Raw genomic sequence first — 12,504 nt, forward strand, 5'->3', positions numbered from 1 at the left:
GTGTCCCCTTCTGAACTTCTGTGGCACTTGGAGCCTCCATTATAAATTACAGGCTTTAGATCCCAGAAGACTGAATGGGATCTAGTTCAATCCTCTCATACTGCATTCTTGGAACTGGAGCCCCACAAAGAAGTGGTTTGTCTGAACTCTTTCCCAGTATACATTGTAAACTCAGGCCTCCCCAATTTTTTGTCTTGCATATTGACTCTGTAGCAGGCCCTCTCAGTGGCTAACTTTGGTTTTGATATATGTATGGTTTGCTTGTCTCCTCAGTAAAAGTTAAAAGCCTGAGATCAGGACCACCAAACCTTTATGTCCTTTATTCCCCTGGGGCTGATCACCAAGAAATTTGTAAGGCACAGCACAGTATTCTACATACTGAATTTAATTACATTCAAGAACACTTCTCCATCAAAATAAGATTTATATAGGATACCTATGAACTCATTAATATTTGGTGGTGTTTCTGCTTTATAATTAAAGATAGTTCTGAAATAAAGAGATAGGTCAGAGGTTAAAAGCCCACACTCTATACTTTCAGGGGATGCTAGTTCCGTTCCTAGCATCCATCCATGTCAGGCAGTTCACAGCTGCTTGTAACTCAGGCTCCAGGGCATGTGGAGCCTCTTCTTTCATCCTTGGGCACTTGTGCTCAAATGCACAGACCATACACATAATTTAAAAAATAAAAATATGTAAGAAATAATAATAAAAGATAAGTGAGTTGTCCAGGACAACAGACTGATGCGCCTCATTCTCAGATCTTCAGGTTTCCATGACTAAGGTCAAAAAGGAAAGTAGAAGATCCCTTATCAAAAAAATTTGTAGGAACTAGCCCCTTTTCCACAGACTCTCACCTTGCATACTCAATGGTCTTCTCTGACGGAATAAAATGATTCCAACTCTTTTTTTTTTTAATGATTTCATTTGCTTTGAGAGGCAGAAAGCAACAATTGAATGTGTCCTGGAGCTAAATAGTGATTGTAGTATCTAGTAACCTTTTTAAAGGTTGATATTAATAGTGATTAATATTTAGAGCTTTCAGGGAAAGCCTTCTTTAAACAATATTTTCCTCCTTTCTCCAGATTGTTTTGAGTGTTTTGTTGACCCGCTTAAGGATATAAAGCTTAAGCAAGACAAATCCCTCCAAGAAGTTGTTTGCTTTGTCATTGACTCTGAACTTAAAATTTCATTTACTATAACTTGCTTTTATTATTATTATTATTATTATTATTATTATTATTATTGTACTTTTATTCCAAGGAGGATTAGGATTACTTTTGTAAGGAAATATAACAGGTATGTGTGTACAATTTTACACACAGTGCTATACATATGTAAACACACATGGAAAAAGCTGTTGGAATCTGTGGAATCATGAAATTGATGAGAGATCTCCAGTTCTTTCGGGGAAGCCAGATTTTAGCAATTGAGAAAGGCTTCTTTAGAGAACAGTTCATGGTATAATAGGTGCTGCTGGTCTTACTGGCAGCTTTTGCATCTCACATTTATCTTCATGTACCTGTGAACTTTCTTTTTCCTAAGAGACTTTCTCTTGAAGATGTCTGCTTCCTTCTGTAAAGCACAGCTTGTGCAGCGTTCTAGTTTTCTGGCATTCCTACTCAATACAAAGGAAGTGAGTACCTGAAGACTTTGTTTGTAGTTCTTTAGATTGTCTGCTCCTGAACAAGAGACCAGGCTTTAAGACTCAGTGTCTTAGTTGGGGTTTTACTGCTGTGAACGGACACCATGACCAAGGCAACTCTTATAAGGACAACATTTAACTGGGGCTGGCTTACAGGTTCAGAGGTTCAGTCCATTATCATCAACGTGGGAGCATGGCAGCATCCAGGCAGGCATGGTGTAGGAGGAGCTGAGAGTTCTACATCTTCATCTGAAGGCTGCTAGTGGCAGCTAGAACTAAGGTATTAAGGTATGAAACCCACGCCCATAGTGACACACCTACTTCAACAAGGCCACACTACTTAATAGTGCCACTTCCTGGTCCCCATAGGCTTGTTCAAATACATGAGTCTATGGGGACCATACCTAAACATTCTATAATGCAAAATACATTTTAGTCCAACTTAGTCCCCCATAGTCTATAGCAATCTCAACAAAGTTAAAAGTCCAAAATTCAAAGTCTCTTCTGAGATTTCATCCAATCACTTAACTGTAATCCCCAAGGCAAGACAGGAAATCATCTAGGCACACTCCAAACTCCATGTCTGATGTCAAAGCAGTTATCAGATCTCCACTCCTTTTTCATCTTTGTTGACTGCAACAAACTGCTTTCTCCTGGGCTGGTTCTACTCCCTGTTAGCAGCTTTCCTCAGCAGATAGCCCATGGCTCTGGCATCTCAAACATCTTGGGGTCTCCAATGCAACTTGAATGTTACATCTTCTTGTTTCAGTGTCTGGGATCCACACATGATCTTCTTGGCTCCTCCAAAGAGCTGGTGCCATTTTTACAGCTCTGCCCTCTGTAGCACTCTAAGCTCAGGTTGATCCACTCCACTGCTGCTGCTGTTCTTGGTGATCATCCCATGGTACTGGCATCTCCAATACACTGGGGTCCACTGCAACTAGGTTTCATCAATAGCCTCTTATACGCTCTCTTTGTGGTGCCAAGCCTCGACTCCTTTGCATGGTTCCTTCAGTCCTGGGCCACCAGCTGCAACAGGGGCTGCACCTTCACCAATGGCCTTCCATGGCCTCTCACAGTGCCAAGCCTCAGCTGCTCTTCATGACCCCTTCACGTCTTCAAAACCAGTATCACCTGGGTGACTCTTACACATTACCAAGTACAGCTGCAGCATGAGGTGCAACCTTGGCTATCTCTGGAACACAGCTTCTTTGTGATCTCAGAAAACACTTCCCAGAAGATTTCACCGCAGTGATGTTGGCCTTTTCTTAATCACCACTAACTTCTTAGCTCCAGCTAACCAGCATTAATTGTCCCAGTAGTCCTTTCTATTTTTCACTCTAAAGCCAGAGCCACATGGCCGAAGCTGCCAAATTCTGCAGGAGGTGGAACATGGCCCCTTTGTTTTCCAACTCTTTCACTGCCTAAACTTGACTGTTCTGGATCTTGCTCTGTAGATTGACCTTGAACTCAGAGATCTTCATGCCTGTGTCCTGGAATTAAAGGTGTGTACCACCACACCTGGACTTAAGCTTTTCTTCATCTAGAACTTGCTGTGACCCAGGTTGGGCTTGAATTCAAATATCTGCTTTGTTTTATCTGCTGGGATTAAAAGTGTGTGCCACCATGCCTGGATCAAAATTTAGCCCCAAGGTCACTACTCCCTTAATCTGTTGTCTCCTAGAACACAGGATTCAGCTCCATTTCACTTCCTGGTGTCCCTTTAACACTCAAACCATATATTTTATATTTTTCCTTTCTCAGCTTGCTACTCTTGTTTAAAATGCTCTTCCTGAGACTTAACCAGAGAACAAAGTTTATGATGGGCATTTCTGAGACTTCCTTTGTCGATGCAATTAATCTAAGTCTCTTCACCTTAGCCTCAGGCAGACTCCTCAGACAAGGGCAAAAAGTAGCTACATTCTTCACCAAAATACCACAGAAACAGTCCTTATGCCACATGCTGAAATTCTTCTGCTCTGAAACCTCTTGGGCCAAGTCTGCACAATTCAAATCCCTCAATCATTTCAAATAACAAAGTCTTCCATAGTCTACCTAGGATGGTCCATTAAGGACCATTTAAAGCATTCCACTGCTTTCCAAATCCAAAGTTGCAAAATTCACATTCTTCCAAACAAAATCATGGTCAGGCCTATCACAGCAATACCCCAGTCCCAGTACCAACTTCTGTCTTAGTTAGGGTTTTACTGCTGTGAACAGACACCACGACCAAGGCAACTCTTATAAGGACAACATTTAATTGGGGCTGGCTTACAGGTTCAGAGGTTCAATCCATTATCATCAACGTGGGAGCATGGCAGCATCCAGGCAGGCATGGTGCAGAAGGAGCTGAGAGTTCTACATCTTCATCTGAAGGCTGCTAGTAGAATACTGGCTTCCAGGCAGCTAGGACTAGAGTATTAAGGTCACACCACTTAATAGTGCCACTTCCTGGCCCAAGCATATACAAACCATCACACCAAGTTGGAGGTTACTATTAGAAACTTGGATATGAATCTGTTGTTGGTTAAGGCAAGAGCCTAGCTTTGAAATTTTACATGTCAGAATGACTCATTTCTCTCTCTCTCTCTCTCTCTCTCTCTCTCTCTCTCTCTCTCTCTGTGTGTGTGTGTGTGTGTGTGTGTGTGTGTCCTTGAGTGTCCAAGTACACATACCTGTGCACACGTACGTGGAGACCAGAGTGGAATGACAAACGTCTTCCTTTATCATTCCCTGCCTTGTTGACTTGAGGTGGAGGTTCTCTCACTGAACTCTATCTGGCCTTTTAGGCCCCCTTTCTCTGTCCCCAAATGCTGGAGTTAAAAGTATGCACAGCCATGCCTGGCTTTCTCTGTGAGTTCTGGGGATTCAAACCCAGATCCTCATGCTTGCAAAGTGTGTGTTCTTACCTCCTGAGTGTCTCTCTAGTCTTTATCTTTGAAAAGCAAGAAATTAATCAGTATGCTGGCCCAAGTAGAGGATTGTCCACCTTTTTCTCCTGCTCTCAGATTTTGCTGTGTCTAGGGAAAACTGGGATAGCTTCTTAAGAAAAGGAATTCTCTGACCACATTCCAGAGATGATTTCTTAAGAGGAGCCCTAAGAAAATTGTAGTCCTAAAAGTGTAGCAGATTCTTTATCCTTTGAAAATTGTAGTCCCAAATGAAATTTCATCATGGTGGGCTGTGGGGATCAAGCATAAATTTATGTATTTAACATTAGCTAAGTATAAAAAGCTAAAAAAGAGGAGGTGTTGTGGTTGTTTTGCTTAGCCCCCATTCTCTGCTTCAGCCTTCCTCCCAATTTGTTTTGCTTTGTCGACCTAGAGCAGATTTGTGTAAGCTTAATAACACTTTAAAAGTTTTGCCTTCTCATCTGTGTTGGTTTCTTCTAGAAAGCGTGGAACCCCAGAACTTGTAACAATACAGACTTTGGAGATATCTTAAATACCACTGTACCAACTATCATGTGACTTATGAATAAGAAACTCTCAGAAAACAGTTTATGAAAATTTAAAGCATCAGCATCAGAATATAGGCATTATGGCTTATGCCTGTAACTCTAGGGCTTGGGAGGCTGAGGCAGGAGGATTACCAGGCTAGCCTGCGTTACATAGTAAAACATGGCACTTTTTAACAGTTCCCAAATTAAAAATTCAACAACAACAAAATACATTGAGTACAGAGAGGCCTAAGGGAGTTATATGAAGATCTGAATTTAGTGATTTTCTTATCAAGATTTCAGGAGCTATTGCTTAAACAGTCAAGCGTGACTGACTGGTGAAAGGTCTGAGTTGGGTTGTTGTCAGAAGCAGAATGTGGTGCATAGAACTGCCTTTGCTGTACAAGAGAAACCCTTCGGTAAACTAAGTTTTCTATTTTCAGTTGCTTTTCATTGTTAAAACACTGCATCTTCATCTTAGACGTTTGTGATTCTGTTCAGTTTTGATTATATTATTTCCAACTTATGCTGGTCTTTGTTTCAGTAGTGCAGATTTAACAGTTAAAGCCTCCAAGGCAGCACAGATCTGGCTCGATTTTGTCTACAGCAGATTGCATCTGTACCCAAAACAAGTGCCTTTTAACCAGTGTCCTTATTTTCTGTGCCAAATCTGTTCTCTATTTATAGATGGAATTAAATGTGGGTACTATGAAAGTTGAATGAAATGTGCAAATGAGCCTTTTCAGGGTAGTGTCTGTATTTTGGCAGCATACTTGTGGGAGTATCAAAGCCTGAGGGAATGCTGGGTTGAGACTCTTAGGAGCTGTTTCTACAGTGGAATAATGGTCCCGTGCTGGAGTCTGTAACTTCTGCTTGTCAATGGATGCTGTGACCAGGGTCAGGAGCTGTCCTTGGTTTAATGATTGTAGCTCATTCTTGCCCGCTAAGGCAACAGTTTTCACTGCACCATCACTGCCTGGACGGTTTTAATATTTTAAATGGGATGAGCAACTTCTTGAAATAATGTGCTTTGATAGATATACTCTTCAGTACCTCAAATGGTGGCACAGAGTAGTAAGATCTGTAATTGTGGTGCTGTGATGTTAGACATGTAATTGTGTGGCACTGTGATATAAGATCTGTAATTGTGTGACACTGTGATATAAGATCTGTAATTGTGTGGCACTGTGATATAAGACCTGTATCGTGTGGCACTGTGACACATCATGTACCTGCTCATCACCAGAGCAGCACTAACTCTAACATGTGCTTCTCAAAAACACCTGGGAGCCGAGGTGGGGTTAGGGGAGCAGTTTAAGAAATCCCGTCTATCCAGTACTTAGTATTGTGGTTGTGCCTATTTGGAGAGACATCTAATAAAAACTACAGGAAGTAAAGATTCCCAAAAATCTTAGTTCATGAAGCCATGTAGAACACAAGAGAGATAGGTTTAGACTTTGATATAGTTTGTATGTTGGTAGCTCCTTGTATATTATAAATGCATAGTGGGTGTGTTCTTACAGTAGATACATGTTTTATTATAGAATCAAGTTTTATTTTGTTGCTAAAATAGGTTATTTTCATACACACACACACACACACACACACAAACTTATATCTTCCTTTTTCCTTTCCTGTCCTACAAGTTAGTTTTTTCTAGGTAGAAGCTTAAAAAGGTAGGGTTATAGAAGTAAGATTGCTTTGCTCAGTCTCTAGTGCTGTTAAACAGGGAATGTTAGAACTTTGTATTATTCAGAACTCTTAGTTACAAGCAATGCAGACCCTATTTAAATTATCTTAAGTTTAAAACTGATAATTGGGGATATTCTGGCTTTCAGAATCAGAATCAAAGCTTTAATTGAGAGTTCCAAGGATTTTTGTCTCCAATTACTCTCTACACCCTGGTTAGACTCATGATTGCCACAACTTAATGATGTAGATAAAAAGACATTAACGTACCTACCCACTCCTCTCCAAAATTTTTTTTAAGATTTATTTTATTGTGTACATGGGAGTTGGGGTATGGGTGCAGGTGCCCACTGTCCCAAATTATTTCTTTTTCAAGGAAAAACTCCCAAGTTATCCTAGCTGTCATCTCCAGACCAGTCAGTTAAGAAAGGAATAGAATATCATAGCCCAGCTTTAGCTGTGTTTCTTTGTAATGTTTTTCAGAATTCTATATATGCCTTTATTCAAGTAAACTTTCCAAGATTCCCCCAACTACAAAAAAAATCTTTTAAACATTTATTAATAAGAGCATTTTGTCAGTACTTGTCTGTGAACCACGTGTATACAGCGCCTTTAGAGGCCAGCAGAGGGTGTCAGCTCCCCCGGAACTGGAGTTACAGATAGTTTTGAGGCTCCACTTGGGTGCTGGAAACCAAGCCTGGCTCCTCAATAAGAGCCCTTAGTGCTCTTAACTGCTGAGCCATCTCTCCAGCCTCTGCAAATAATCCATCCATTAATGTAGCTATCTTATCCGTTCCTTAAAATTCTTAAGACTTAAATATTAATTGAGTGCTTGCTGTGTGTGTAAAGGATAAGATTAATCAGGAATACGGAGACTAATCAGATTATCTGGGAAGGACAAGAGAGATACATGACTTCTAAGTTTGGTATCATACTTAAAAACACTGGCTTTGGTGAAATAGCAGAGTTTCAGTACCTAAAGTATTTCCAAGGTGTTTGTCAAATGTAAAGAATTTATCATACAGGCAGGTCAGGGTCTTGGTGGGTTTTTGCAGCATATACTGCCCACCTCCAGTGAATCTTGTATATACTGCCCTGGGCTGTGGCTATAGGGGACGTCGCCATGCTCACAAAGGCAAGGGCAGTGTTTGTCTTGAGTTCCTAGTACTCACTCTGGGCCTTTTATATAAAACATGCTCAGAAGAAGAGGGTGGCAGATTACAGAGCCCGCTCTTGCCATGTACCTTAGAGGTGCTATAATTTGGTGATGCTTAATGTCAGCAAAGTAATCAAACTCCCTAGTTATGACTTTGCCTTAAATTCAAAGTGAGATTTTAGAGAAATTCCTATTGTTTTCCCGATAACATTAATCCTGGCCATGGCAGTCATTGTGGGGAATGAACAAAGTGAATTCTGCCTCAGTCCATGCAGGTGTTTCTTTTCATGTTTCTCCACATTTCTGGCACAAGTCCACATTGGTCCTGGGATTCCAGGGTATGATTTCAGAGCCTAAACAATGAGTTTTCAAAACTGCCCAAAAGTTTTAATTCTGAATGTCTTGTAGCAGGGAGCAAGGACCAACCCCAGTGGAGAGAAAGAAGAAAGGAAAAAGGAAAAACGAAACCACCGTGGAGAGTTTAGAGCTGGACCAGAGTCTTCCAAACCCATCTCTGCAGAGTCCTGAGGAGCCCAGTGAGTCTGCAGACAGCCAGGTACAGCTGTGGCTGGGGACCTGCTGGAGGTTATAGACTTGTCTAGTCTCGACATTCATCAAGTACTGCTCTGTCTGCTTACTGACTGAGCACACAGACCATACACAGGCCTTTTCCAGGTCTGATAATACATTGATAAGCTCCCAGAACTTAGTGTATTTGCTGTCTCTTAAAGTAGGGCATTTCGTATAGTCTTCAGAGGCGGTTGATGTGAAAAAAGAAGTTGTTATTCAGGCTATAGTGTAAGGTTCAGAGACCGGTTTTACCATGGAGTGCTCTAAGTGCCAGGCCAGGGTATACAAGACATCCTCATACAAACATTTTATATATACATACATACATATATATGGACACGTGTGTGTGTGTGTGTGTGTGTGTGTGTATGTATGTATGTATACATACACATTCTTACATACACACACACAGACCAGAACCAGGGAAGTTTCCAAACAGAAACAGAAAGTGGCAATCTAACTTAGTTCCTAACAATAAGTGATTTTTTTTTTTCCTAAGTTGAGGTATCTTCTCTAGGACATTTGAAAGTGCTATTTCCCCTGATATCCACAGCAGGTATCTGAACTGGGGCACCATTCAGAATAAGACCACGCTGGTAGGTCCCCTTGAGTTTCTCAGTGATGTTTGCTCTAGGCAGGCATTGGCTTAATAACATCAGTCTTCATACATCAGCATTTATCTACTGTCAGAGCAAAAGTCACCACATAGACTGTAAGCTAGAATTGGTGGCTGTTAGGTGACTGTGCTGGCAGGAAAGTGGGTATATTGAGCTGACAGCATTTGGCAGAGTTAATGGTTCGTAGAATGATGATTTCTAAGTGGAAATGAGAAAAAGTTTTTTGGTTTGTTTGTTTTTTAAGAATCCCTCAAATGGGACTGGAGAGATGGCTCAACAGTTCAGAGCACTGGCTGTTCTTCCAGAGGTCCTGAGTTTCCAACAGCCACATGGTGGCTCACTCCCGTTTATGTGAACTGGTGCCCTCTTCTAGGTGCAGGTGCACATGCAGATAGAACACTCATATACATAAGACAACTAAATCTTAAAAAAGAAGACAAACCCTTCAAATGACGTTAGACATTGCAGAGGTGAGCTGGTAAGGAAGTAATGGCAACGCGCAGATGCTACCGAGTATTTTAGAAGAAAAAGCAGCTGAGGTTTTGTTTACCTTGTTTGGCCTGTAGTATTAAAGTTTGAGTCTGTGAGCCTGCTACCTGTGACTACTTTCCTGCTGCTTGGAACCAGTGCTAGGTGGAGACAGGGCCTTTGCAGTTTTTGTTTGAGGACATCACTATATTACTCTGCCTGAGAGTTGTAAGCTGTCTAGTTAGAAGCCTCCTCACCCAGTGACTTATGATTTTGTCATAGTTAAGGTCTCTGCTTTATAGGTGTAGGAGATTCTCAGTCTAAGTCCCAGTAAAATTTGTTTTGATTAATTTTCCACACTACAGCCAGGCAGCACGCCATTAATCCCAGCACTCGGGAGGCAGATGCAGGTGGATTTCTGAGTTCGAGGCCAGTCTGGTCTACAGAGTGAGTTCCAGGACAGCCAGGGCTGCACAGAGAAACCCTGTCTCAAAAACAAAACAAGATAATAATAATAATAATAATAATTTTTTCACACTACATTTTTAGGAATTGATGGTTATATGAATTGGAAAAAAGTCAAAACTAGCACCATATAAAAAAATCTAAGTGGACCTCAAAGACAGAATTGAGAGGTCCCAACCTCCATCCTTGTTGCTTGTGACTGGAAGCCTTAGAAGGAATTAAAAACCTCACTGTGGGACTGTAATGGCCTAGGGTTACTGAGGAAGGACCAAGGAGTTTCAGCCCCAAATAATCTCAGACAGGAGGACAGCAGATGTTGGCTATCTCCCCTCTTCCCAACCTGACTCCATAAAGCTGGAATTTATTACCCTAATAGGTATCAGGCCTCACTCCTTATTCAAGCGCATAAGGTCTCTCCCACAAACAACCCTGAATTCTATAGCCCCTGGGTATGTAGATGAAGCATCTTCCAATACCCCTGTCCTGGCCGATGATACCAGGCTACATAAACCTTGCCCCAGAGACCCTGGGCACCTCCCCAGGGTCATAAATACCCCCTTTTTACCCCCTAATTATTGAGCCAGCTTTCCGAAGCCATTCCCAGTTGTGTTCACTGCCCACGCACTTATCACTGACTGATAATCCTGCACTGCAGTACCTGTGCCTGAATAAGCTTCCTTCCCTCCAGTCCAGCTTAGTGTTCAGTGGGCCTGGCTGCCTTGAGGGAGAAGGAGGCACAGGCCGACACATCATTACCACGATGATGAAAACTCCCTTGATTCTGCAGACAGTTCAGAGATTGATACCATTACTTTCTCCCATGCTATGTTAGTTTCGTTTTTAAAAGAGTAGAAGATTCCTTTGAGAAGTTACAAAAATCCGGCTTGGCCTGTCATCAAGTGTAGATGATGGTGTTTGTGTGAAAATGTTTGCTTTTGATTCACAGCAGTCCTGATGAGTGTGTTTTGTTCTGCAGAAACGGCGCTCAGGACGGCAAGTAAAGCGCAGAAAATACAATGAGGACCTGGACTTCAAAGTGGTGGATGATGATGGGGAAACAATTGCTGTTTTGGGAGCTGGCCGCACATCTGCACTCTCGGCTTCCACTCTGGCCTGGCAGGCTGAGGTACAGCCCTAGCATGCCCCCACCCACATGACAGAGTTGTTCTTTGGCCCTTCACTGTAGCTTAAGTTAGATCTCCTTAACTTCCACTGGTAACCTTTCAGTGGCTTCCTACTGCACTGGGAATAAAATTCAGACTCCTCCTCAACAGCACCCTCATGATCAAACTCTCTCTACTGCACCAGATATCAGTCTGCAGAAGAGAGTTTTACCTCTTACTGCTCTCCAGCTGAAAAGCTAGCCACACCATCTACCCAGCTAAGCCTTGACCTGTGCTGGCTGGCCTTCATGGTTTCTACCAACACTTTATATAAGCGGACCACCCTCAGTTAAGTTTCACAGAAAATGAAGTCTCTGTAGAAAGATCTTTCCTGCCTCTTTTATCTAAAGTAGAACCCTGTTTCTTGCTTATTTCCTTCTTAACATATAATTTTATTGGAATGTGTTCCCTCTAAGGTTGGTTGGGTAGTTGATTCGTTGGTTGTTTTTAAGTCACTAGAATGTAAGATTCTTGCAAGTTATGTCTGGTAAATCACATCTATATTCTGACATTCTGGAGGCTGCAGTAAGAGAATCACCAATCAGTTTGAGGCCAGCCTGGACTATATGGCGACTTCTGGGCTGGCCTGGGTTGTGTAATCAGACCCTATCTCCAAAAAAAATTCCAAAAGGACTCAGGAGCTAAAAGCACTTTCCATTGTGTCTGACAACCTGAGTTCAGTCCCCAGAATCCACATGGTAGAAGGAGAGAACAACCTCCCATATTGAGAGGTTTTCAAAATCAGAGACCTAGCTGCTACAGAACCAAAATGTTCCTTCTACATTTGTTTTTACATGCGGAGTTCTTGATGGGATCTGAACCAGTTTCCCAAGCTAACACAAAGCAGCAATGCATGTATCCTTTCTGGGATGCTGGGCAATCCTCAAAGCACAACAAATCATTAAAGAAGGTGAGCGTAAGACCCTTTGATTGCTACTGTGGTGGTGCACTTGAGAAGCCAAACTAGTCTATAGAACAGCTGGGGCCACATTTTTTTTAAAAAAGGCCTGCTCACTGACATCTATCTAGTTGCTCAAGACTGTTTCAGTTTTGGCCTCCCAAGTATTTGTATAGTTTATGTGATTTCATCTTTTGGAGTAAACAGGCTTTAATTTGAATGAAGTGTCAGCTCATAGCATCGCCATGTTACTCTCTGCACTCTCAGTGCCTCCTTCTCTGGCCTTTCTCGTGCACAGCAGGCTGGAGTCTCCTCTGGCCTTTCCTGTGCACAGCAGGCTGGGTTCCCTTTCCTCTTGGAGGCTCTCCCTGCTCCCCCTGAACTAGAGATTGCC

The 12,504-nt window shown here is 42.0% G+C and overlaps 1 protein-coding gene across 9 annotated transcripts in view; it reads left to right on the forward strand.

The window, feature by feature from the left end:
- Positions 1–12,504, forward strand: part of Chd6 (chromodomain helicase DNA binding protein 6) — a 162,763-nt gene that overhangs the window by 62,750 nt on the left and 87,509 nt on the right. For 8 of the 9 annotated variants that reach the window (XM_085832597.1, XM_085832599.1, XM_085832592.1 and 5 more), the window contains 2 exons: positions 8,338–8,485; positions 11,026–11,175. In XM_085832597.1, the coding sequence (XP_085688723.1) occupies positions 8,338–8,485; positions 11,026–11,175 (298 nt within the window). The remainder of the gene's footprint in view (positions 1–8,337; positions 8,486–11,025; positions 11,176–12,504) is intronic. The other variant, XM_085832603.1, reaches the window with a different exon arrangement.

This window comes from Mus caroli, unplaced genomic scaffold (assembly GCF_978045245.1).
Source record: "Mus caroli unplaced genomic scaffold, Mus_caroli_1 scaffold_2, whole genome shotgun sequence".
NCBI classification, from domain to species: domain Eukaryota; kingdom Metazoa; phylum Chordata; class Mammalia; order Rodentia; family Muridae; genus Mus; species Mus caroli.